General features: G+C 40.4%; 3 protein-coding genes across 4 annotated transcripts in view; 1 reads left to right on the top strand and 2 right to left on the bottom strand.

The window, feature by feature from the left end:
- LOC110982881 (uncharacterized) overlaps positions 1-498 on the bottom strand; it is a 37,090-nt gene extending 36,592 nt beyond the window's left edge. Inside the window, exon 1 of the mRNA XM_022241628.2 lies at positions 259-498. The gene's annotated coding sequence lies outside the window, so the exon portion shown is untranslated. The remainder of the gene's footprint in view (positions 1-258) is intronic.
- The window catches only part of LOC110982882 (ADP-dependent glucokinase-like), a 39,003-nt gene extending 25,698 nt beyond the window's left edge, over positions 1-13,305 (top strand). The window contains exons 1-6 of one of the 2 annotated variants that reach the window (XM_022241632.2): positions 932-1,264; positions 8,207-8,412; positions 9,013-9,203; positions 9,776-9,878; positions 10,363-10,499; positions 11,041-13,305. In XM_022241632.2, the coding sequence (XP_022097324.1) occupies positions 1,124-1,264; positions 8,207-8,412; positions 9,013-9,203; positions 9,776-9,878; positions 10,363-10,499; positions 11,041-11,708 (1,446 nt within the window). In that variant the 5' untranslated portion in view covers positions 932-1,123 and the 3' untranslated portion in view covers positions 11,709-13,305. Of the gene's footprint in view, positions 1-931; positions 1,265-8,206; positions 8,413-9,012; positions 9,204-9,775; positions 9,879-10,362; positions 10,500-11,040 lie in introns of those variants that run through there. The other variant, XM_022241633.2, reaches the window with a different exon arrangement.
- Positions 13,306-15,087: 1,782 nt separating this feature from the next.
- On the bottom strand, positions 15,088-26,297 carry LOC110982880 (uncharacterized). Its single transcript, XM_022241624.2, has 6 exons — positions 26,096-26,297; positions 24,153-24,359; positions 22,855-22,982; positions 20,068-22,210; positions 19,289-19,531; positions 15,088-17,572 (listed from the first exon to the last, which is right to left on the bottom strand). The coding sequence occupies exons 2-6, from the start codon at positions 24,337-24,339 to the stop codon at positions 17,226-17,228; spliced, it is 3,048 nt and encodes a 1,015-aa protein (XP_022097316.2). The 5' UTR covers positions 24,340-24,359; positions 26,096-26,297; the 3' UTR covers positions 15,088-17,225.
- Positions 26,298-26,448: the final 151 nt, after the last annotated feature.

A 26,448-nucleotide genomic window follows, 5' to 3' on the forward strand; every position in this document is an offset into this window, starting at 1 on the left:
GAGCTGGCAAGCAGTCAAATTGGTCCTGTTTTGTCCCGACATTTTCCAATCCACCCTAGTTGGCAGTTGGTTGAGTTTCAAGTGGCAAGACGGACCTACACGTACACTGTACAGGTACACACACAGTGTACTTTATAACACACTACCGTTTTACCACGTGTTTAGGGCATGACTGAGGCGACAGAGAGATCTTGAATTTAATTTTAAGTTGAAGCGCAACGTTAATTTTTGTTCTTTGAATTAAAAAACAAAACTTACACTGAAATAGCTGAGAATTTCCCACCGGCTAGAGTCACAAGAACCACGTCTATGTGTATTTCATAAATATCTAGCAGCTTCAAGAAATACAGCAAACATCACTCATTAATTGTCGCAAATAAATAACGCCGGGTCCGCGGTGTTCTGATGATACATCATTACATGTAACTCTGTGGCCATATGGGCGCATATTCGAATATTCGTGAACGTACTCAAACATGTGGCCGGCTGGCCTGGGAACTGGAAATACCTGGAGTACAAAATGCTGAATGAGGGCGCTATGTTAAAAATGCGGACCATTTTTTAACAAGTCTGGTACCGGTGGACAGCTTCACAATAGGGATGTTTGTCGTCATGGGATTGCAGAATTAAGTCTACGCTGTGGGTTTGTATAAATACTGGATTGATATCATATTTGGCTTCTTCTGGAATTTTTAGCTCAGTAATTAGAGGCATACTTTGCTAGAAAAATACCTACTGATCTGTTTTTGACCATAACAAAATTTCATTCAAACAGTGTAAGCTTACAAGCGATTTTAATATGCGACTCTGCTTCTAGGCCCCTCATCGTGGAGCTATCCTTGATTTGAAAAATCTGTGTCATATGGATGCGCTGCATGCTCTATACGTGCACGTACGAGATAGATATGTACAGGATATGTACAACTACATGTACGTACATACATGTACATGTACATATGTGGACATATATATGTGCATGAATGAAAAGTCGGTGGCTAGCTGCGTCGGTCTGTGTTGTTTGTCAAGGCTGCCTCGAGACAGTGAAATATCGCTGATTCATCAGTTTTTCTGGTGTGTCGCCGCTGATGAACTTGGAGCTGACGTCTGTTCGTAGATAGAAATCATGGCACCTACTTTTGTGAAGGCCGGCACTGCGACTTTACTCGTTGTGCTTGCAGCAATCTTGTTGCAGAGAAGGTCGGAGCACCAGCTGAAGGAACGGCTGCAGACTGTTTTGAATAGTTTACTCCGAGCGGAGCACAAGGTAGCCAGGCTAGGCTTAATGCTAGATGCATGGTTGTAGCTAGTTTATTTGTGGCCAAGCCATGATGTACCTCAGTCCCAGATCCTAGGCTGCCCCTGTCTGAACATGCTGAAGGCTGCTTCTACGGGCACAGGAATTATAGGCCTACATTGTACATGTATACTACTAGTGCTGAGTACTAGTTTCAGACCCCCCAGTTTTGTCATTTTAATCTTGCAAATCTGGTAAATCCCCCCCAAACAAAGGGCAACAACACTCTCTTTATTGCGCTGACCCTATTTGGAAAGAATTCCATATACGAAGTTCACTTTTTAGGAGAAATTTTTGCTCCAGGACAGATTTAAAAAGGGGCGACATTTATTTTTGGGGGATAGAGATGTGAAAGGGGGTTCAGTAACTTAGGGGGACAGATTTAAAAAGAAGGGGCCCCACGCAATAAAACGGCAAAAAAGTGAGTCCTTTTGCCGTTCTTTTTTTCCCTACTATATCCTCTACCGTTTCCTCTTTCCTTCACTATCCCGTCCTTTTATTTCTCCACAGTTTTCCTGTCATTAGTACAAGGATTATTACAGTTAGTATACACATTTAAGACATTTAATCCAAATTGTGTCGTAAAGGGGAAGCGAACCTGCAATGAAGAGAACTGTTAGGTATAGAAATACAGCAGTCTAACTGACCACGCCACACGAGCGCTTGTTGCCGGAGAAAGTCGATATGTTCCATATAAAGTTACGGTTGAATTAAGGAGAGGTCAAGATGAGGTCAAGATGAATATTTAAAAAAATTAAATATTTATGAAACTGAATATGTAATTATTCACGAATATTGTATAAATTAGAATATTTAAATATTAATAAATGTGGCTATCCGTTGTTAATATAAGTAGGTTGTGCCAAAGGAAATCAACTAGGTAAGGTACATGTCTGAGCACAATTGACTGTATGACGTGAGTTATCTCCGTACGTCGTATTATGTAAACCAAGAGAGAAAGAACAAGTAGAAATGCAGTCGGCCGTACGAAAGAAGGAATTTCAGTCCAATGCTGTATAAGAACTCAGGCTAGGTGGAGTGTTGCTTCATCCATTAGCAATACATGCACTATGAGCGAGAATTGGAGTCTTACGCGCAATTGGTGACAGAGGTGACTATCCACACCATACAGTGGAAGCGACCAGTTTGGGTTCTACCTGGCCGAATACATGTGGCGCTGCCGACATGCAGGAGTAGACCACTTCAATCAAATCCTTAAGGATGTTCTTCTCCTGTACAAGCCTACCCTCACATTTTAGAGCGCAGATAGCCACACAATAATCTAAAGACAGGTTTCAGCTCCCTTTTCCCCTTCCCTCTCTATAAATATAGAAAAAAACTCCTCCAACTGACAAGCACTCTCTAAAAGACTGAAATTTGGCCCTTTTTTCCTTCTAAACAAATTGTCCAACTTACAAACTGTCTGTAAAAGAAATTGGGCCCATTTTTCCTTCTAACCAAATCCTCCAACTTAAAAATTGTCGCAAAACACGCACTATTTTCCCCCAAGTAAAAATTGTACATGTACATGTACAGTAGGGCACATTGCGCGGCACCTCGTGAACTGTGTAGATCCATCCAGACAGATGACGGCCCTCTGCACTCCTCGTGTTGCGGATTCATGCATAAAATTACCTCAATGCTTGTGGCAGCCCAACCCCTTCCGGATATGATTCGGTTCATGCGCACACGTCGTGCGCATTCGCCATGTTCTTCAGAAGCGAAGATGGCCGCCTGTCGATGTAAACCTGGTCCATGTGTAGCTCCAAAAGTGTGCCCAAAACTCCACATTTCTGTCCTATGATGTTCAGCTCTTCAATGCCTATTGGAATCGTCTTCATTCAGCGATCAAAGTAAGGATACTTTTGTAGTAATTACGCGATATTACAGTGGACTTCATATATGGAATTCTTCCCCCCTATTTTTTGGAAATTTTAAACGTAACTTTTGAGAAAATGTGACTTTTTTACATGCAAATTTGAATCCACCATGTATCGTGTTAAAACACTCACACTTTGGCCTCAAAATTTTCCTCAAAACTCAGCCCTTTTTTGACAGCATCAACCCTACCTTTATTGAGCATGATGTCACAGTCATCTACCAAGGTGAATTCAACTTAAAATGTAGCTTTACCTTCTTTTATAGGAACAGGGTCCCCAAATTTACAATCCCCGCTTCTGCTCCCAGAAGATGGCAACGTAAACAGTAATATCCCACATGGTGCTACTTTGGCATGTTCAGTTTGTATGAAATTTCTATGCTGCTACACTGATTTTGCCCCTATAATTTCATGAGGTCTCCTGGAATACAAGTTTGTATGGGATGGGGGAGGTTCGTTTACATTATACCATTTAAAATGGTGAAATATATGAGAATTTTCCGCACCCACACCAGTGCGTCCATTACTGCCTGCCTAACTCACCCAGGCATGTCAGTTGAAAGGTCATCATTGTCAGCAGTTTCATACAAACTGAAGTAGCACCATGTCGGATATGACTGTTTACGTTGCCATCTGTAACTTAAGGTTCCGTTTTTATAAACCTTACAGTTCTGGGAGTACATGTACATGTAGGCCGCTTCACTAACATTATTGGCAGGACATGTACAAAAGGGAACACAGATGCGAAATTGTGACGTGGATCTGTGCTGCTGTTTTGCAAAAAGTTGAACACATTTTTACCCTGAGCGAACTTCACTGTGCTTTTCTGTGACGTCAAATTCGCTTCTCCCGGAGTACATGTGTGAACTGGCCTGTACTAGTCCCAAGTCTGAGGCTAGTGTGACTACGAGTAATTAGGACTCTACGAATCACCTTTTTTAACACTTGGACATGAACATTTGGGCATGTTAGTATTGTCTGACTATATGCACCGGTATGTCCAAATGTTAAAAGAGGTTAGATACGGAGATAGCCCAGTACCTAGGCCACCCTTGTAATTAAAATTTAATGAGGCTTCATTCGTTCATACTAGCACCTGACATACATGTACCGAATATGAAGGGCCTTAATTGAGGTAGGCCTAATTTTGATGTTTCAATGACACATTGTTTGTTGATGTTGATGCTCAAGTTGGGTTCAAATAGTGCAAATGTACACTGTCAAGTGTTGTGACTGTACATGTACATGTACATGTAGTGTTGGAATCATAGGTGTTCTGAATCATAGAACTAAATGTTGCTTCCCATTTTTGAAATGCAATTTCCATGACCCAGAGCCGAAGTTGAATTTGGAAAACTTGATTCATGGACTGAGTCTGATGGTGGTTGGATCAACAGATGGTTGATCCCATGCTGACTTAGAGATTGCTGGCTGCCTAACTGATTACACCACCCATCCACTGCAAAGGGAGGAATTGAAGAATTCAGGCATTGCTTCAGTGCTGGCTGTTGTGTGACCAGATAATGGCAATATGTAGACCTGCACTTTGTGAAAAATATGTAACATATATGTACATGTTAAAACCAAGTTATTTCACTCTGCTCATTTTGAACTATTAAGAAGGCTACAGCTGCATGTACTGTTACATGTACACTGTACCTGTCTCTTTCCAAAGAAGTGGCATCCCAAAGTGTCCAGCTTTCTTCAGCCACAAGTTGGTTTTATTTTTTAACCAAATCATGCATGCCTAGAGCACTTGGTGATGTGTGTCGCCAAGCGCGGTACCGCCCCACTGATAATAGTTTATTCATATTGTTGTATTCTGAATGGGAATTATCTGCAAGTGTATTTATAAAGTGGAAATTTTATGTATATATGTACACTGTACATGTACGTGTACTTGGCCACCCCGCTGGTGCGGGGAATGATTTCGCGTTCAATTTTATTGGCAGTTTACTTTTAATTTTTATGGTTTTAGTCAAGTTTAATTTAATTTAAAACAGTTCTCTAAAGTTCTGGTATGTGTATGTACATGTAGGTGTACAATGAATGGTTCTCAGTTCTGTTGGACTATCATTTGCTCTGGCATCAGGTTGAATCCTGCCGATCCTCTATTTGAATTTTTCATGTAATGTACACGTACGTTAGTCTCACCCAGGACTTACATGTGCTAGATCATAACGTTCTCTGTACAGACTGCCAGAGTTGCATTAAAGCCATGCAGGATTCTTTCCTACATGTGCTGTAAACTTCCAGGGACCAACATTTCTTGAATAGGGTAAAAAAGTGCTCTTTTCTTTCATAAGTTATGTTCATTCATGAATAAAAGCATCAATAACTTAAGGACAATAAGTACATGTACTAGTACTTGTAATAATGCATACGTGTGCTAATTGCTGAAGATAAAATTGATGAGTGCAGAGCCTCATTATTACATGTACATGTGTGTATGGTATCTTGCTCTGCTGTCAACAACAACTTGTACTAAGGTTAGATGAGCAGACCTGTCCAAATATTTCCCTAAGACAAATTGGTTTGTTTTTCTGGCAAAGAACATCTGCGTGCACTGATTGGAATGTATATTTTGAAGATTGATCAATGGAGTTGTCATGGGGATGGCCCAGTCATAAGTGGCCAGCTGTTGGCATTTTAAAATTAAACAGAAATGGATTTGCAGATAATTACATGTACCTACGTTGTACATGCAGAGTATACCACTCACACCTCATTTTAACTTGGTAATTCTATCAAGTGTGTACAATGACTAGGATACTTGTACAATGGGAGTGACAGTTATTCAGAACTCTGTCATTGCTTAATGAAAATGAATCTGCAAATTTCTCTGACATGATCTCGTCTGCATCCGGGTTAGAAATTTCTTTTTGCTTAAAGAAAAAAATCAGATTTCAAAAATTTAAATTAGATTTTTCTATTTTTATGAAAATTGGCGATAGGCCAGCACTATTTTACAGTAATAGTAATACATGTAAGTACAGTAATGTAGAGATGAAAGTTGCAAGATGCACACTGACACGCGTACTTTATCAAATTACAACTCAGACATGGACTTTTTACGTGAAGTGAGATTTAATCATGATTCTCAATCCTTTACTGATGTACACTGTACATGTACAGTACATGGTTAATTCCTGAAATTAGAGGTCCAAAAGTGTGACATTTTCGTGTCTCTGTTGTACATCTGACCTTTGTTTTTTAACATGGAAATATCAACAGAATTGATTTCAAACTATTACTATTTGTATGTCAGGTAAGTTGCATTAATTCATCACTCTTGGAAATAAAAAATGTGTTCTGAACTTACAAAATCGTATGTCATATGTAACAAGGACATGAAAAAATGGACCCCTAAATGCTGGAATTACCCACGTTTATTTAAATGTACTGTAATTCACGCATTGAATCCAGAAAGCTAATTTATTTTTTAAAATTCTAAACAAGTGGCTTGATTTAAACAAAAACCTGCGGACCCACATTGTGTGTAAGACATGTACATGTATACACGTGCATTCAAACTTTTGATGAAAACACAGACCTGAAGGTTCTATTTAAAGTGTGCAAAACCTGGAAAAATTACATATCAATCGGAAAGAATTTAAAAATTGCAGCAGTTTTGTCTTTTTTCTCAACTTTCAAATTTCAACTTAAATCAGTGGTAAAAAAAGCATTGCGATATAAATTGTTGATTTAAATCAAGGTGATTTAAATTGGCCAACCCCGTCTAAATCCCAACGTATAGAAATAGACTGATTTTTGGCAGTTTCTTGACGCTGGGCCCAGATGTGTTTGAAGAAGCGAAAAATACATCTCAATCAATTGATGTTTTATTCCGTAGTTTATCATTTACTTTAGCACGCAGTAAATACGGTACATGCAATGTACATATACATAAATCTCTAATGTATACCTGCACTTTACTGTACAAAAGCCAAAGCAGAGAAACGAAAGTAGAGAACGTGTACATCTACCGGGGTAACAGAATCAGTGTAAACAATGTTGGATCCTTCTATCTGTAAATGTACATATTTACATTAGTTCTGATACTGCGTAGCATATACACTATAATTTGTGCAGTAACTAACCAAAACCTTTTGTTTGTGATACTACAGTTGTATGCCGTGCCAACCGTGACAGAATGAAACGATACTGTACATGTACATTGTACACTGTAACTCTAAGATATGTAACATATTGTGTGTTGTGGTGCATACGGTTCACTGCATTAGGCCAGTATTTTTTGTATTTAACTGTTAAATAAATTACAAGTATTACTTAAAATGTTGCAGGGTCAGATGGTGGAAAAAAATTAAAAAAAACAACTCAATATGTCTGTTACAATTAACTTACCGGGGGATGATATGGATGAAGGAGAAAAAATGTACTTTTGTCCATTGTTTTTTTAAACCACTAAAAATCCATTTTTGGGAAAATATGTCAATATTTCTTTTTGGAAAATCACATTTTTTGGAGTTGGCGGGTTTATATTTTACCAAAAAAAGAATTGTGGCCTCAGCAAAGACATCTGCCAAATTGAATTTTAAGATCTTACCACTTTACATGTATTAAAATGCTGTGGTTGTAAAATGTGCCATGTTGATAAAAAACACCCTTTGCCCATCATGGTTGAAATTCATGCAGGGATGGCTGCCTGTTCAAAATAACATTTATTGATCAGAAAAGAAGAAAGGTACCGTTTGCATACATACATGTACATGTGCCTCTACTGTACATATCCAGACAACCTTAAGAGCAACATTGGGTGGCTACATGTAGTTTTGTCATGTACATGTAGAGTCATGTTTCCCAGTTTGTGTATTAATCATTTGCACTGTAAACTTTGTACCAGTCTCCTCTGTTTTCCAAAAGACATGTATGTGTATGTCTAGAACTTTACACACCCACACTGTGTGTGACATCTGTGTATTAAGCATCCAGTAAGTAATTACAGTTAAATGCCATAGTCATGCACAGACTTTGAGTAATCTTTTAACTTTCGAACTGAATTTTCGTCCCAGGTCCACGTCTCTTCCACTGAGCCCCGTCGGGTGGCCGTCGGGCTGGGCTCATGCCTGGATTCTGTCACCACGGCGGTCCAGCTGTTTGACAGAATCTCCGTTCAGCCGCCCGCGGGAGAGGACGTCAAGCACCACGACTCGCTCAGGTCGGCGAGAGAACTTGCCGAGGGATTCACGTATTTCTTCACGCGTGGGGCAGCCGCAGAGTGAGTTGAAGTGCTCAGAAAGGGCTGAAATTTTATTTTATTCTACACAGCACCCAAGTATACCATACTGCATAGTGGAAGTCATTATATTCTCAGTCACTAAGAACATAAATACTGCTGTTGACATCTGTAATTGGAACTTGTTTGTCAGTTGTAACAAATTTTGCAAATGGGATAGAAAAAAGCAAAACCTGGACAATTTGTGTCTCAGAGAACGCATTATGCTCTAGGGGACATGTAAGTACTGGTAAGTCTGGTAATATTTGTGACCCATCATCCCCAAAGCAGCCTGAAGTAGGTACCATAACTTAACAACCCTAAAATAGTGGATCTTCCACTGTCCAGATTTGCATTGGAGTTTTACAGCTATCACTACCCATAAGAAACATACTGCAGAGAGAAGTACGATTTAACATGGATCAGTTTGAAGTGTTAAAAAAAGCTGAAGGAGAGGAATTGTCCAACATCACAAATACCGACTTCAGCCGCACAGTGCACACATGCGTTAAGTGAATAGAGTCAGGTTTTGTGTCTCTGAAAAAGAAACGCATGAATGCATTGTTTACACAACACTACCTAAACAATGCCCTTTTTGTACAGGCGTTATGTGCATGACAAGCTGCTATTCAAGCGGCTGGTTGCCGCTGCTAGAGATATGCCGGAAGCCAAGTGGACTATCGGGGGTAACGCACCAGTGATGGCCAATCGAATGGCCAGAGAAGGCTGTCAGGTGCTCCTTGGCAGTGTCATTTCCGACACCATCGCCAAGGAGATAGAGACGGGTGTCAAAGGTGAGGAAGTTGGGCAGATAGTCTGCTGTCAAAAACTCAGAACTTTGGTCCTAGGCAAACAAGCATATGTACATGTATGCTAGATTCCCCTCCCTACCTTGAAGGTTAACCATGGCTGTTGGTGTTAAGTTGTCCTGTCGCCATATAAAGAGAGTCTCCACTTGTATGAAGTCAGTTTACAGTCTTCAGCTTTGCCGGCACAGTTAAATTGAAATGAGTTTGATGGCAAAATGACTTTGGTTCCGGTAAGTGCAAGAGAGTGGCACGTCCAGGTTTTGGTCCAGAAGGGGCAAATGGGACTTATTTTCCCAGCTCACTTTCATGCATGATGGCATTGAAGGGTCTAGACGCTTCTTAGATGGACTTCGGTGCAGCTGCATTTTTGTTCGCAACGTCTGAGATTAATTGAAAACATGAAGGTGCATTTCTAAGGCTTGTAGTAGAAAAAAATTGCACTACATACAGTTAGACCCACAAAAGCAAGTACATCTCGAGCTTAAAAACTGAGTCAAACAGCAGTCTATGGAGTAAGCACTTCTAAACAACCTAATTTTTTTGTCTGGTACTGGCAGTGACTAGTCATTCCACCGACCAAGAAGTGGAGGAAGTCCACATGATATTGGAATACAAGACAGGAGAGACGTGGGGGAGCTTCAGTGCACCCAGGGCCAACAGGTAAAATGTGGCATCCTGGCATTACAATAAGAAGTGCTCTTAAGCAAGTTTGATCTTGGACCATCGGTTGATAACTGATTTAGTTTGTGACTGATTTTGTGAACTGGCAAAGAATGAACGCCTCAAGGCAAATGCAGAGGCAGCTTGTGGTCTTGGGTCGCTGAGCAATTTGATACATGTTGCTACAGGTGTATGTACATGTACATGCCTTCCCTGGCTTCATTAGCATTTAGGACTTCTTAACCATTTCTTGACCAAGGAGCTTGAAATTCAAGTTGCTGAATGGCTATGAATCCAGGCATTCTTTCCCTGCATGGTTGTTTCCCTGGGAAAGTTTGATAACTTGATACAGACTCATCCTGTTTGCGAATTGTGAGGGGACATTGAGAGTGGGGGAAATCTTCTCCAGTCAAGTTCAAGGGAAAGACTCTGTACTGATTTGCATCTGATTTATCAGCCGTTTTTCTGGTCATTCCATACCCAGGTTCATTGTGCACAGCGATGCCTCCAATCCACTCCTGTCCTCTTTGGAATCATTCCAAGAACAGCTCAAGCCTTTCAAGCCGCACGCTGTGGTCATTGGAGGGCTCCAGATGATGGATAACTTCCCTTTTAAAGGCGGTAGGTTTGTCCCCAATTCAACTTTGTGTACTTAATATTAGTTAATGTGTTCTGATTTGCTTTTACAATCCTAATCTGTGTTAAACAGAGCTGTAGACTTACCCGATGTACATACACATGAATTTCATTAAATATTCATTATGCAGGACAGTGTCACATTGGTGATTCTTGGGCATTTCTCATCGTTCCATTTTTGAACTAAGAAATAGAGTTAAAAACACATTAGGCTAGTTTCAACAAAAAGTAAAGTGGAAATGCAAATTTTTGCATCATGGCAAAAATTAAATGCATTTGCTTTGGCCAATTTTGCTGTGAATGCTTCACCATGCCAAATTTGTATTTGAACACCCTACCCTTACACAAAGTGTGAACTGGTTTCATGTGTGATGTGGGCTTCCCTAAAAGCCAGTCTCTCTTCACATGTGCTTTAGTTGTTATTGTTCTGTGTACTTTAGAGTCACACACATTACAGTCAGTGAGGCAGTGATCATGGAGTTATTATTTCACACTGTATTTGCTTTATTTTGGTTGTTGACCCCAGATGTGCGGAGCCAGAGGCTGGGACTGCTGCGCAATGTGCTGACAAGAGACGTTCCCACCGACATCCCAATCCACTTTGAGTTTGCCTCTTTTGTGGAGCAAGCCACGGCCCTGGATGTCATCAATCACGTGGTGCTGTACGCTGACTCCCTGGGCATGAATGAGCAGGAGCTGCCCAACCTCTACAGTCTGCTGAACTATGGCAACATCAGTGTGGTCTCAGACCCGTACCCCCGTGTGGCCACAGTCTTGGACCAGATGCGATCGGTGTACCGCAGCCTGAGGACAGTGCGGGGGCCGAGCATGAGGGCCCTGACGCGTCTGCATGTCCACACTCTGGCCTTTCAGGCCATTCTGACCACAAAAAACTCCAAGTGGAAGAACACCATGGCCGCAGCCGCCAAGGCATCGCTGACTGCCTACCGCCACGTTTGCGGCAGTGACCACATTGAGGTGGCCAAGGCACACCTCATCATGGACGACTCCTTCTCGCTGTCGCGCCAGGAAGGCAGCGACCGTGTCCTGTTTCAGAACCACCGGCCTGTCTCCTGCTGGGAGGAGGAGGACTACCAGATCTGTCTAGCTCCAGTCTTAGTCTGCACCCAGGTCCGCAAAACGGCGGGGGGTGGGGACAACATATCGGCTGCAGCGCTGGCCGCCCAGATATGACACATAGGACCAATAGTTGTTTGGGAGTCTTGGGACCATAAAATTAACTCCTAGGTTGTGGTTGTCTGTCATCTTGTCTATGAGTGGAAAACAACCCATGTAAGAAACAAATCCCATTTTGGAAAATATTTTTGTTTATCACAACTTCGTAAGCAGCCAGTATGAGGGGTTAAATGTTAATTTTAAGCTGTACACATTCTTTGCAAACAAGATATAACAATTGTAGCAAATGCTGAAAGAACGCAAGTCATGAAGATGCAGACAGTCGCTCTAGGCACACTCATGTGAAGAATGTTTTAATTGTAGAACAAAACCACATTTTTTGCATTTCTCTTTGTCATTTTGATGTATTCATTAATAATAAGTGAAGATATTTTCTGTTTTTGTTTTCTTTTTTTAAGAGGGGGGGCTCAACCCAGAAGCATTCCCAGGTTTTGCTGCTGGAAATTCAACTGCTCTATTTGTGTGATAGCGCAAATGATATTGATGGGCTGCATGTGGCTCTGGTGCCCCGTGCTGCGACCGTATTTTCTCAGATAGTGTTTCCTGTTTTACGTGTTCAATTCATGGTGTACAACTTCAGAAGACTCATGGACAACTCTTTGGTGCTACTGCTGCTTTCCTCGGTAATCAGCTAAATGCTGATGTTTATACCAAGCACAACCACATACCCGGAAGCCAGTCTGATTAGGTGGGACATTTTTAAAGCTCTCTCTGTGCCAGTGCATCGCATTGATCTCTTAAGTTGCCAAACGAGGAAGTGGATGAGGTGGAAACGTCCATCATATAGTTTCAGGGATCTCTGTGTTCGTTGTTCTTTTTGAAAATAAACCATGCATACTTGGGTTGATTGATTAGATCAAGTTTTAAATTTGCCTGTAAACAGTCTTTTAGAAAGTTTGCTGCACCGAATGGAAAAAAAGGAGTTCGAGGTGCGTCAGCGCACTCTGATTTAGGTGGACTGAGCATATGAGGATGAGCTCTTGTCCTTTCTCAAGAACTCGTCGTCTGTGAGTCCAAGTAGATTATGGAATTAAGACTTTTTCTCCATTGATACTTTTTTATCGTCGAGAGAAATGTTTTCTCAACCTTTTCTGTTTGTCATATGCATGGTTCAAGATTTATGTTCAGATTTTTTTAAAAGTTTGGGGACTTAATGCTTTTGCATGATTTTTTTATTGGGTTTGCTTTTACTGTTACAGCATTATCTGTATCGGCTCAAAGTACTTAAAAACAAATGAATGATGGGAAAAAAGTCAGTTAAATTTGTCTTGGACTTTAGTTTGAATATTTTCAATTGTTAGTTGGAATTTAAGGAGGTAGGAAGCATCCAGAAATGTACCCGTATGCCAACCAAGTACTCTTGTACTGTAATACCAATTTGTATTCACATAGCAGTTATTTTTGCTTTGTTATGTGCACTGTTGTAAATGTACATGCACATCTACGCATGCATATCAGGGTAGATAAAATCGTAAATTATCATATCTATAAACTTTGAAAGGGTTAACTACACATTATATTATGCGAGTATGGGAGAGATTAAATTTTTTAATATTTTTGTATTGCACATTAAGAGTTGGTGAGGGTGGATGAACGTTTGTATTTAAATTCTTTTCTTGCATGAGTCAGTCTCGCTAATGATTATGCACCAGAGACCGAGTACCAGTGTTACAATTTGATGTATCAATACATGTGCATGTATTGAGTTCACAACTATTCTTTTATCTTGGACCTTTCCATTTGGTTTCAATGTATATTTGGTGGTTAAAGCTGCTGCATTATTTAGGCAAAATTTCACAGTATGCATGTCTTTGTTGATCTGTTTTCTTTTTGGTTTCCATTTTTTTCAAACTTAAGATTTGTCTTTAGTTTTGGTATAACAGTCTTCAACTTCTGGAATATATTCCACAAAAATTTAATATTCTGGCTAAATGTGGCCATATTAAAATGTGTCAGAATACACAGCTGCAGAGTTCAGCTAGTGTACAGCTTGAACCAGACTCAGAATCATTTAAGCCCACTTCTGAGGTACACCTCGTCAGAACATTCCTCATCAGAACAATGAAAATACTTGTGGAGGCCAAGATGAAGAGGAAGCCTGAGATGAAACAGTTAATTAAAAGATCACTCAAGAATTGGTACCAAAATGTTCTGGTGGAACACTGTTTCTGGTATTACTTTCCTCTCTTTCTTAGGCTAAACCATTTACACTTGGCATGTACACTGCACAGCATACATGTAACTTCATGGTGATCATCATTGTGGGCATCTGGCACCATCACCAATCAGTGTACATTTTCAAAGTACCAGTATTTAAGTGTCATTACAAACTGAGAATGGCAGGATTGTGACCAAATGTACTGTCTTTCAATTCCTTCATGCTGCTAATCGTCACACTCAGCAACAGTTGTGCAAAAGTCTTGGGGGACAAGAGCTACAGATCCTGTGTGCTATTACACAGCCTGCTTTGATCTTGCGCCGTTTCTGCTGCACCGTGTTTTCCCCTATTTAAGAGATGTTGCTTTAAAAGCCTGAGAACAGTCTACATGTATTTGGTGTAATCGTTTCCATTGTGTAACTGTGCAGTACTTGTCCCATGGTTGTAACGCATGACCAAACTGGTGCATTCCTGAAAAATGAAAGAATCATGAACTCATTATCAAAGAATTTTTCATGAACTGCTTTGTTGCTTTATACTAGATGAAAGATCACATATGCATTGCTTTGGCCTGTTCTTGGCTTGGTTTGTGCAGGGCACATCATGTTACAACACAGTAGGCCTAGACATATTTTATACATATTCTTCCCAGCTACTCTGCAGCATGTGAAATCAACCTGCAGATGCTGGTCATGTTTCAGTAGAATTCAAACTAAATACCCTAAAATTATTACCAAGCTGCATACATTCACACAGCACCCAGATGCTGTATGTTTTTTTTTTGTTATAAAATAATGTTGATGTTCAATGGGCATTTTAGATTAGCAGACAGATTACCATTGGGACTTTGGGGCATTGATGCTTTGTACTTTTGTGGTAGGGCAATGGCCAAGTTGTCAGTGAAAACACAAATGCCAAGCATCGAGAGCCTGCAGTTAGAAATTGGTTTAAAAGTGGACTTGACATATCTGTTGAGGCCAGTTCATTCTTCAGGTGAATTTTATAGCTAAGCAAATCCAACGTCAAATATTTCATACAGCAGAGATTTGCAGCTTAAGGTGTGTTTAAATTTTTGCAAATTTGCAGCACAAAGATTTGATCTGATGTCACAATTATGCGTTCATGTTTTCGTGTGGAGAATGAACCGGCCTTTTTAATGGGAACAAAGCAGGTGTACTGTACGCTGAAAATGCCAACACCACCATCTGTAGGCACAAGCCTATTAATGAATTGGCAATTTATTTTTAATCATTATTTTGTGACAAAATGGTGACATACAGTAACAGGTGTAATGGCAAGGGTTGAAGATACCGTGACTAAATACAATTTTTACGCTTTTACTGCAATACAGTTTACTGCTATTTATCTATCTACTTTTATCTAAATTTAAGATTCAAACAGTCCCTTTAATGAAAATTCACATCATTGATGTATGTTGTATTACGACTAAGCATATAAAATTGTCTTTATTTTGGACTCTCAACCTAAAATGTTTCAAGTTGCTTGACGAACTCACTATCGAACGTGAAACTGAAGAATAAATTGAATTTGATTTTACATAAGTATCATTTGTGTTTCTTATTTTTTCTCTGATGAATGTTACAAGACCCCTTTCTTACTCCATCTACATACATGTGTATAAAGTATTGTTTCAAAACAAAAGTCTGACAGTTAATTCCATTTGTAAATGGTAGTTCAAACAACTAATGGGTCTGACATTGGTTAAAAAGTATGAAAAAAAAAAACTAGTTATTTTGTTCATTATTTAAGGTTTCTTTTCTTGAGGGATATTCCTTTGTTAAGCACTGCTTGACTTTTATAGGTCTTCATAACCCTTGCTTTCTACGTGTATGTACAGAATGTTGAAAGATTGTCTTCTAACAAGCAGATCTGAATGCCACTTATTAAGAGATCAGTTTTCAATGAAGTCTTTGACCGCAGTCTCTTTATCGTGCTCAAACAGCATATTTCAGCTGCATGATACTTCCTGTACATGTACTACATATAATTACAACTAGTAAACCATAACTGCAAATATTACATCAGGGTCCAAATTATGAATATACAAAAAAAAATGGTATAAAAGTGCATCTGGTTGCCTCTCATAGTACAATACGAAACCCAGAACTTAATGAGTGGTGGAAATTGAAGCAGCTGGTTTCTGTTCTGAAACAACTTCATACAACATGTATTTTGTTATTATCCTAAAGAATTGCACAGAATAATTTAGAAATACAGCCTCACTGTAAATACATTTTTCAGGCTTACACATGACCTTCATTGAAATAAAAATTATTCCACTTTATTTAACACATGGCGAGCACGTATGTTCATGCCCCTCACTTAGTTGTGCGCAAGCACACTGAATCCACTATAGCGACAGAAGCCAGTAAAATGGCTCTTGACTCGGACAGGTGGACCCCAAAAGTAATCGATCAACATCAAGCTCAGATAAAGTTGTTTGCCCCTCAATTCCCTACCTATTAGAATTTAAACACTCAAAGTCCCTTTCAGTGCTAACTTGCACACTATAAAAATCCATTTTCTGCCAATTTTTGGCCCGTTTTTGTCATGTACAGGTGTGCCTCCAGCAAGCCAACATTTTAGAGGTTTGACAATTTATTCACACACAAGGTCTTCAAGGTAAAGCGCAGTACAAATCCCTCACATGGGTCACCACCGATGCGTGTCGTCTAATCATTTTTCAGGCCGACGACCATTATGTCACTATTGCGCATGTGCAGATACACAAACTAAATGCATGCACAGTCTATGGGGACCGAACATACGTGCGAGGTATAGACACAGCCACACCTTATTCGGCTTCTAAAAAGTCCCTGCACAAACTGTTGACGATGATATGGAAAATGAGGCATATTGACTCTGAAGTAATTTAATACAGTTGTAGACACGAAATTCTATGGTCACCTAACCATGCAACTGTAATTATTATGATCATAGAGGTGTCTGTGGGATTTTATGGGTGGGCTTGACTTATCCAGAGCACTGTTTTACGATTACATATATGTGTACCGGTACGTTAGCCTCAAGTTGCCTGTAGCAATCTTCAGAGTACTGCACACTTTACATTGTGAATATAGAGGCAGCTGTTTGTCTGATGAAAGCATTTCCACATTCAAATTAAAGATTAGACCTGGTGTTTATACACAAATACAAAGTACTGTCTTTCTGTACACTTTCTAGATTATTCTAATTTACCGGGATACCCTCAAAGCAGTACATGTAGTTATTCTTTCCCTTGAATGTTCTAAGAAGTTACATATACGATAAAGTACAACAAAGTGACTCCTTATTTTCTTTCTTCATAAACACCACTTAAAAATTACCCCCCCTTCCTAAATTGTCTGTTTACAATAAGGACAGGACTTGTGGTCTTTCAGCCAAGTGTTCACACATTCACTACAGAAACGATGTCCACAGTGCAACTTCTTCTCCCTTCTTATATTGCCCAGACAGATGGAACACTGGTTGTCCCGTTCAGGTGGGAGACTGTCAGCCTCTGCCACCCACGCATCTGTACATTTCTTGCGGAGATGAGCACCACATGCTGGCCGTTTCCAAGGGGGTCTTCTGGTGTAGCCGCCCAGGCCTCTGGGTTGCCGGCGGGGCACTGCGCCTGTTGATGGGCTGCTTTTCCAGGGTTCTACACTTGTCATCTCATTGTAAATGTTGTCAGCACACTCTGCAAGAGGCAAATGAAGGACATGCTGATTACTGATAAAAATGCTGAACCAGTTTGACAATGGAAAGCCTTTTTACACTAGCTTTGCCCTGTACCTGCAGTTGGGACTATTACATGTGTAAAGTCCAAGAATGCCACTGTTGATTTGCAAATTCATGACATGATGACCTGGGTTAACTCACTAAAGGAGCTCTTAAACCAACAAACAGCTAGGGAATTTAAAAACTCACCCCTCCCCCCAAAAAACAAATAAATAAAAAATTGTTGCATAGCATTATCCAGTAACCTGTGTTCTCTGTTGGTGTGGAATTTTAAGATAAAGGGCAAGTGCCAATCCAACCACAACTTTGCATTTATTGGTAAAGGCAAAAAAGCAGTTCAAAATTATTTTCACCCATGCAGCAGTCCCTGTTGATACCTGTTAACAATGCCTCCAAAGGCCAACATGGCATTAAATTTCCTGCGTGATTTCCTTGTCCTGCTGCAAGGATATTGATGCAAATGTCCTAGCTGACTAGACTAGAACAGAATTCAAGAGCATGATGAACGTGATAAATACATGTATTACAACTAGGAAATAATCGTTTGCAATTTGGTCACTGCTGGGTGACAAACTTTCAAGTAACAAAGGTGGGAATCCTCAGCACATTTGTAATACTTTTGCAAGAGAAAAACAAACTTTTCATTGAAAATTTACAGATGAATATTTGTAAAAGAAAAAATAGACTGTATAAGAACATGAGAATGTTCTTTAAATCTAAATAATATTGCTGATGACTTTTCATGATCAGACTGCAGTTGATAGTGTTCACTTGCACGGTCGCAGGGCAGAAAAGTTTGCAGGGAATGGTATGGTAAAAAAGGAAGAAGTTTTGGTTCTGGCGTTACCCAACTGTTTCAGAAATTAATACTGAAATCTAGCAGAACCAAGCACAACCCTGGCCAAATTCCGACTGAAAAAGCTATGATTTGCTCAACCCTTGACATTTCTAGTAACTAGCATGAAAGTCTGAATTTGAAATGAACACTTACTGGCTGCATCATATATGCAGTGGCGTAGCAAAGGCATTTTCTTTGGGGGTTGAGCCAGAGTCAATTTGCTAACTTGTACCTTGTTCGCCAACCTCTTGTCGTTTAAAAATTCACAATGTGATCCATGGTAGTACAATATACATTCTGTACTTCAGGGAAATGCTGATGGCCAACATATACGTTTATAAATGTATTAGTTTTCATTCATTTGCTGACTGAAGCTCTATTTGCCAACCGGAATTATTATTAATTAATTACTGGGGGGGGGGAGTGCCGCATCCCCCCACATCCTCCCGGTCCCTACGCCTCTGTATATATGCCTCAGCAGTACCATTAGAACAAAAATAGTTGCATCTAAGGATCAAATAAAACCTATAGTGTAATTTGACTACCGGAATTAGAAGCCATTACTGCGGTGGTACAACGCTCGTGGACAGGTGGTACGTGCGCGTTACATGCCTCTTCGACCAACAGGGTGTCGTGATTTGCCAAATGCACGCACGCGTCAAGCTGAGGAATGTGCGAGTGAGTGCAGTGCCATGCACTGCAGTTATGGCGTCTAATCGGATTAGTCTATAAGAAGTACATTTGTACACAAACCGGTAAAAGATAGCACATTCCACAGGAACTTGTAACTCATATAAAAACCAGAATTGACAGGGTCAAGGGTTGAAGGTCTCCTACCTTCTGCATGTGACACCTGCCGTGTGTCACCCATGTCATCCTCGTCCCATTTGATGAAGTCCTGCATGTAGCCACTTATGATTGCATCGCTGAAGACCTGCTGGTGCTCTGCAATGGCAGCCCAATTCTGGTCCACCAGCACCAGCGTCTCTAGCCCCATCCATCCTTGCTGGTACAGTTTGGTGATGTCCAACACTGCGTCAAAGAATGCGAGTGCGCACACCTTCCTTGATGCCCCCATCCCTGTGCCATTGATTTTTCATAACAAGACATCAAACATTCTGCTTTTGCTTTCATTTGGGGAGAGGGAAGAGTTTCCATTCAGTATTTGTTATTTATCACACCTGTAAGGGTGTACGTAAACTCATATATTTGAAGGAGGATTGAGGACTGTTAGGGTTAAATTTCTTTCACTCATCAAATTCATATATTCCAAGTTGCTAATCTCTGCAACTACAACAAACTAGTTCAAACCTACATGTAGGTTGAGGCCCAGAGATACAAGCTTATGACTTGGAATTCAAACCCTGCATTCATTTCCCCAACCTGTATTCCAATGATGCCTCACTGTTCCTTGGCTCACTCGATACCAGGTCTAGCCTCTGTATATGTTACATATAATTATTGCATAAGCCGTTCAACCTCCAATGCATTAAAGAAAGTAAGACTGATGAAGAGGAAGCACATACTTCTTGTGTACAAAAACAACGGAAAAAATATTTGCTATGACCAAGTGTCATGTAGACCTTTTCTTTTTGTGAGAAATAAAATAGACCTACCTGCTCCTAACACTGGCATGGACACCATGGAAGCTTCCAACTTGTGGGTGCATGTCTTAAGAATATCCAAAATGGTTTCTCTGAGCACTTCCAGCTTCGAAGAGTCAGCTTGGGGTTCCCACTGTGGCGGGACCACGTGCAGCACATGACTGCACTTCAGGTTCCCTCCCGTGGTCCACACACTCTTCCCTGGTTTCACTGCGCCGTGTCGCTGGACCCAGCGGCGGCATGCAGTAACCAGCTCGGGGCCCCCTGCCTCCTTCACTGCATAACCCGCTCCGTGCTGGAGACGCAGATGAGGATCTGCCGGAACAACAATTACATTGGTGAACTCGTTGATGAGGTTACCCCGTCGAATGATGAGATTCATCCCCGTTTTCAGAGTAATGGTGAAATCTCCATCTGTAAGTGTCGATCCACAATTTCCTACTACTCTGCTCGTGAATGGTACAGCACCTGAGGAAAAGGACTCAGCCACATCCTTTGCATCTTCCCATGTATCAGCCCAAGAAGCTCTACTCAAAACTGCCTCCTGACCACTTGGACGTCCAAGACTCTTTGCACATCCAGCTCCATTAAACAAGGTGCTAGGTGCTAGTTTGTCTACTGATTCCGGTTGAACTTTTCGTTGGACACTGTTTGGGCCTCCACGCACTACGGTCTTAACCCTGAAAGGGTCGGTGTCTGGGGGGGTATACACAAAGGAAATCTGTGAAGCTGACATGGGCGAAGCTGCATCTGGGACCCTGGATTCCTCCTGAGAATCTTTATCATTTAAGCCGAGAGCATTCTCCTCCATGGGTGAATCCCCAAATTTCCCATAATATTGTGGCTGGGCAAAGTCTATTTCATCATCCTTTGTGCTGGTGCTAGAATCCCCTTCATGCTTCTGACAACAAAGTGCAGCATTGGTTTCAACTTCATAAAATGCATTATCTAAAGCCTGGCACAGTGGGACATTAAGCATATCATCATCATCACAATCCTCCTCATCATCACTATCATCATCATCACTGTCATGATCATCATCCTCTTCAGCAGCACCAACATTAGCACAGGCTCTCAAATTTGCCATTGCATGATCTGGAAATGTGATGCCATTGAGGTCTGTTCCAATCAAACTTGTTTCCATAGGGATTTCTTCTACGTGCTGGCTTGTTGATTCTGGGTTATGCCCATGAAAGTTTCGTTCATCAGCTGTCTTAGTGTCCACGCTGTGGATTGCATCGACTTCATCTCGTGACTCTTCACCAAGAACACTCCGCCGCAGCTTTGCTATCTCCTGATGAACTTCATGATCTGTTCCATAGAATTCCAATCTGTTCCACATTCTTTGAGTCACAAGAACCTGTGTGGACTTCATGGTCTGCTGCACCGCTGCATCTATGGTTTCTGCTGAAGCTTCTGGGAACAGCCTTATCACATCAACAATTTCTGTGATAAGATCCAGCTCCTTGGTCCGGTTCACTAAGTCTTCAAGAGCCTGGATGGCCCCCTCAATGTTCTGGTGGTCGGTTTCTGGACCTTTGCTGTTCACTTCCACTGTCCCGCCTGGCCTGGCCTCAAAGTCTACCTTGAATTCTTTTCTGATTTCTTCAATCTTTTGGTGATTGGCAACGCGAAGGTTTAAGTAATCCAGAACCTTCTGCTCAAACCTGATGGTATGTCTTTGTTGCTTTGCAATCTTGTTGGAGAGTAGATGGTTTGTTGGTCTCTGATGAGGCAAATGAATGGACGACTTTTCCTTTGTCTGAGTAACCCGAGTTATTTTGGCGTGGGTAAGTTGTTCATTAATGATGCTCCCAGTTTGGTTTCTGGCACCTGTTTGTTTCTGAAGCTCCTGATCAACGAGTTGCAAATTTCCTGTTTTGAATTGGGGCTCCTGATCATCCCTGCTCATATCTTCTTCTTTTGATAGAAAGGCTTCCATTCTGCTGCCCTTTGTGGACCTTGCCAGCTTGGCAGCAGCCCTCATGACATCACAGGCTCGGCCAGTGAACGTGAACAAAGCCGTCCTCTCATCCATCTCCAACTTTGTCATCGTTGAGGCAGCAATAGACTCCAGGCAATCATCCCAACTATGAGCGCTTATGATGAGTTTCACTTTCTTCCAAGGGTCCAATCCCCTTAACATGCTGAGATTCTGTGATTGCAAGAAAAACACTCTTTTGTCTAACAATGGGCAACTGGTCAGTCTGTGATGACACTGCTGCTATACTGCAGTGCATCCTAAAAATCTGTCTAAGGAATGACCTACATGTACATGTACGTGTAGTTGCTCTCTGCAACAGGGGCTTGAGATAATCAATCCATCAGCACAGCTCATAAAAGTGCTCCAAGATGCACCTTATGAAACATTTTATGGAACCAAGTTCAATGCTAGTAAATCTGATTGGGGAACCTGACTACTTTCTGAAAGTGACAAGGTTACTGGAATATTATGAAGGATTGAAGTCCAAGACAGACTGTAATGCCATGTAAACATGTAACTCCTCAGGTTTTGATTATGGATAGCAATCCAAGCATTTACATACCACCCCAACAAGGTAAGCTGAAAAAATCAAGCTCTTTTTCAAACTGTTTAGCACTTGTATATACATGTAACTTACCTTTATCAAAAGTACAAGATAATCAGTGAACATGGCCTACTTTGGTTTCACTTCGTTGAAAGAATAGACCGTACACATATGTACATGTATGCCGTTAAATATATTCATATACTTTCATCCTCAAAACAAGACTGACTCTAACAATGATTGCTCAGTGTAAAATATTTAAAGTTCTTACCTCAGGCACGTGTACGCAATTACTTTCACCATCTTGGCTTTGCACATGTTCACTTATCGGATGATATGGGTCTACTATCAATTTCTTTCCATAGAATACATGCTGCGTCATCAGCACAGAACTGACAGCTGAAAAAGGTACAAAATTAATATTTCTTAATTACAGGCATGCAACTTTGACAAAACAAAAAACGAGGAAACTCCAATATTTCCTACATTTTGAACAGTGTTTTTCAATTCCTAATGGGACCAGTGTGAAGTGAAAAACGAGGAAATCAGCTGATCCGAGGAAAAGTTGCATGCTTGTAATGAAAGTGTGCCCAAATTCACTTCTGGAGACTACGCTTAATTCTTTGCTTACTAAACAACATGATCAAAAGTATATGAATACATGTACAATATGTGCTAAATCTACATGCATGGAATCCTCAGGGTAGGTATGGATGTGAGAATGCTCTTGAGCCACAGGACTGTATCAAATTACTGGAGCCCTTGAGTCGTCATTCCTAGCGTGGAGAAGCTTTGACACCTCCTGAGTTCAGACATTTTGAATTTTGGCATGTATTTGTACAACATGAATAGAGATGGAAAAAATTCTCTCATTCAGATGCAATGCGGAAGTACATCATTAGCCCTTTTCCTGTCACTTAATTTACATGTGTACATGTACATAGTGTTTGTTTGCACAAACCTAAAGGCTCATTACTGACTGTGCATTTAGGTTTTAGTATTTCAGCTTTGTTGGCACATCATGTTTGAATACAGATGCAGATACATGTATTACAATAGGCAAACAAAATTTCACGTTTTCTACAGGTTTGTGCACAAACACGGATGCCCCCAGCAGCTTCAATCTGCACAATATAGCTGTGGCCTTTACCAAAATTTATTGCAGACCATATTAAAAATTTACTTCTGTAGCAAGCAGCAACCTTTTGCTTGTAGCTGAGCCATGAACTTAATACAAGACTCATTCTAGTTTGCTGAGCATATTGCTTTGCAGAGTAAAAGGCCCTCAATTTTGTTATGTAATACATGTATGTGGATTCTGCCTTGAAATGAATTCTGTTGAATAAATTTGATAAGTAATTAATTTCTGTGACATTTTTCATCAATTATAACCTATTACTGGTTTCTGAACTGCCAAGAAGGCAACTGCTAAATTCTGTTGCATGGGGGGATCATACTTTTTTTATTTTTTGCAAGCATAAACCAATGGAACAGCTCCATAAAATGACTCCAGTTGCTGTGACATGTTTTTGATTGTCTGAGCAGACCCGTTTCCTTGGGGAATCTTACTTTCTTCCTCTGCAAACGTGATGATGGCAGAAACTGGGGGATGGCCATTTTGGTTCTCCAGCTGGACGCTGTCTATGTCACCACCGCCATTGGCCCGCTTCCCAAAGTAAATATGGAGCTTGTCAGATAGGGACATCCCCTCCAGGACTGGAAGGTTGGCCACAAAGATACTCTTTCTTGCAGCCATGACTAACACTGGCTTTTATCCTAGTGCATGTATCAGCAAGAATAGTTACAACAAGACATTACGGGTAAAAGTTTAGGTAACACTATAAATTACATGTAGCATTACCTACTGTACACATACATGGTCACATCCAGGCAGGCTATTTTTTGGTTTGAAAACCAAAAGCAGAAATCGTCGTAAGGTTGTAAGGGTGCCTACGCCCTTTTACCCGGAAGCATGATCACAGTAGAAAATGTTCCTGGTAAAAGGGCGTAAGAAACACACTCTCTTTATTCAGTAAAAACAGATAAAATTTACCACAAAATCAACACAGGCAGTGCAAAAGGCAACCTTTGAACAACTTATCAAACGACTTGGGAAATGTTTTTGGAACTATTTGCAAAGAAATCTTTATATTTCATTAAAATAAAACTGTTGCATACATATGTCCTTTTGCCAAAAATTATTTTTTGCAGCGATTATGCTTCCCGGCAAAAGGTTGTAAGCGCTTATGACCTTCTTCCGGGCACAGGACGAAATAAAATGTACATAAATGAATATGCATGTCAAAATATGACTAAAATTAAGAATAACAACAGTCAGAAAATGTAAGAGCTGACACAGTAACGTAATCAAGTCCATTTGGACTCACCATTTTAACTGACAAATCTTTGTCTGGCTCAATACTTATGCCTACATTTTCATTGTGGATTTGTATTTACAAAATGGAATTCAGACCTCCAAAACCACAGATCACAAAAAGAAAAGTGGAATACCTTGAAATATAACTTGGAATTCAGTTAAAAACAATAAAAGGAAAACACTGCATCTTGTGGGGTATGGAAGAACTTTCAAAAAGTCCGAAAATGCAATTTGAACCTGAGGCACCCTGTTCTGGTAGAGTCAGCGCTGTGTACCTTACAAACTTCTGAGGCTGATCAAGGTTCATTAAAACACAGGAATACAAAGGGACAGAGGAGGCCATACTGTACCTCTATGTATTCCACTGCATTCCAGTATTTTAATGAACCTACATGTAGATCTGCCCTTACATGTACACTTGGCCATAAGTTCATGCGGTCACGACAGGTGAATTTAATAATTGATATTGTTATAGAGATGTACAGTACCTTGCAGTCATGCATGGCAATTATAGACCACCGTGGAGCCACGCCATGCTTGTCATTGACATGTATTCACGCATAATGTACATGTGATTCATGCAGCAATAAAAAGACTTATGTCATGTTGAACGCTGGTGTCAGTCCACACGCTTAACATATATCACTATCAGTTCAATGCCAACTTATAAAAAATAATGCACGATTGAATCAAAGCAAAAGAAAGTATACTTTAGTATGCTGTTACGCAGTTTTTTTAAGGGCAGCATTACATAAAGTTGTAGATTTTGTAAACTTGGAAGTGTTTTCTGTAAGGTAAATGCTTCAATACCTTCCCTGCTATGTTGGAAATTTTAGGATACATGCATGTACATGTACATTGTATGTAACCTCTTTCTGGTGGCTAATAATATACTACATACACAGCATGTTCAGCGCAATCTTGAATATAATTTGTGAAATCTTAACGAAATACAATAAATTCGTGGCTGTTGTGCAAAAGTTGAGGTTGCAAAAAACATCTGTAGGCCATTACTTGAAATATTTGGTACTCTTCCGAGTCCAAACTGTAGCAAACTCAGGACAGTCAATCTACTTCAAAGTTAGAGCAACCATCCATACGGGTAGTGAACAAGCTTGAGTCAGAACAAGCTTACCTGTTGATTACATTCCTCCCCAGCTTTCTCCAAGGCTACCAATAATGCGAGTTGGAAGCGATATAACCGTAGGGGTAAGCCCGTGTGTACCAATTAATATTAGTGCCTGTATTTCAAACACAGCGGATTTCCCAACGTTCTAATGACAAATATAAAAGGCTCGAGTTGCAAATCTAGGGGAATTCCCTATGAGCACCCCACGTTTTTCAATACTTGATTGGTCTCGGTAATGAGTTCGTCTCCAAAATCAGTCCCCGCCGTTTAGGTCTGAAATGCTTCACTTAAATTGAAATGCTTTTATGCTCTACTTTACAAAAATCTTATTTGATGCTTCTGTGACACTGTTTAACTTA

Source organism: Acanthaster planci, linkage group LG01, assembly GCF_054643075.1.
Source record: "Acanthaster planci isolate LZ-2023a linkage group LG01, COTS_SCS, whole genome shotgun sequence".
Lineage (NCBI taxonomy): Eukaryota > Metazoa > Echinodermata > Asteroidea > Valvatida > Acanthasteridae > Acanthaster > Acanthaster planci.

Coding starts and splice junctions, on each gene's coding strand:
- LOC110982880 (XM_022241624.2), bottom strand. CDS start 24,339: ATGGCTGCAAGAAAGAGTATCTTTGTGGCCAACCTTCCAGTCCTGGAG. Junction 22,211..22,854: donor ATTGCGTACACGTGCCTGAG/GTAAGAACTTTA, acceptor TTGCAATCACAG/AATCTCAGCATGTTAAGGGG. Junction 17,573..19,288: donor GCAGGTGTCACATGCAGAAG/GTAGGAGACCTT, acceptor TGCCTCTTGCAG/AGTGTGCTGACAACATTTAC.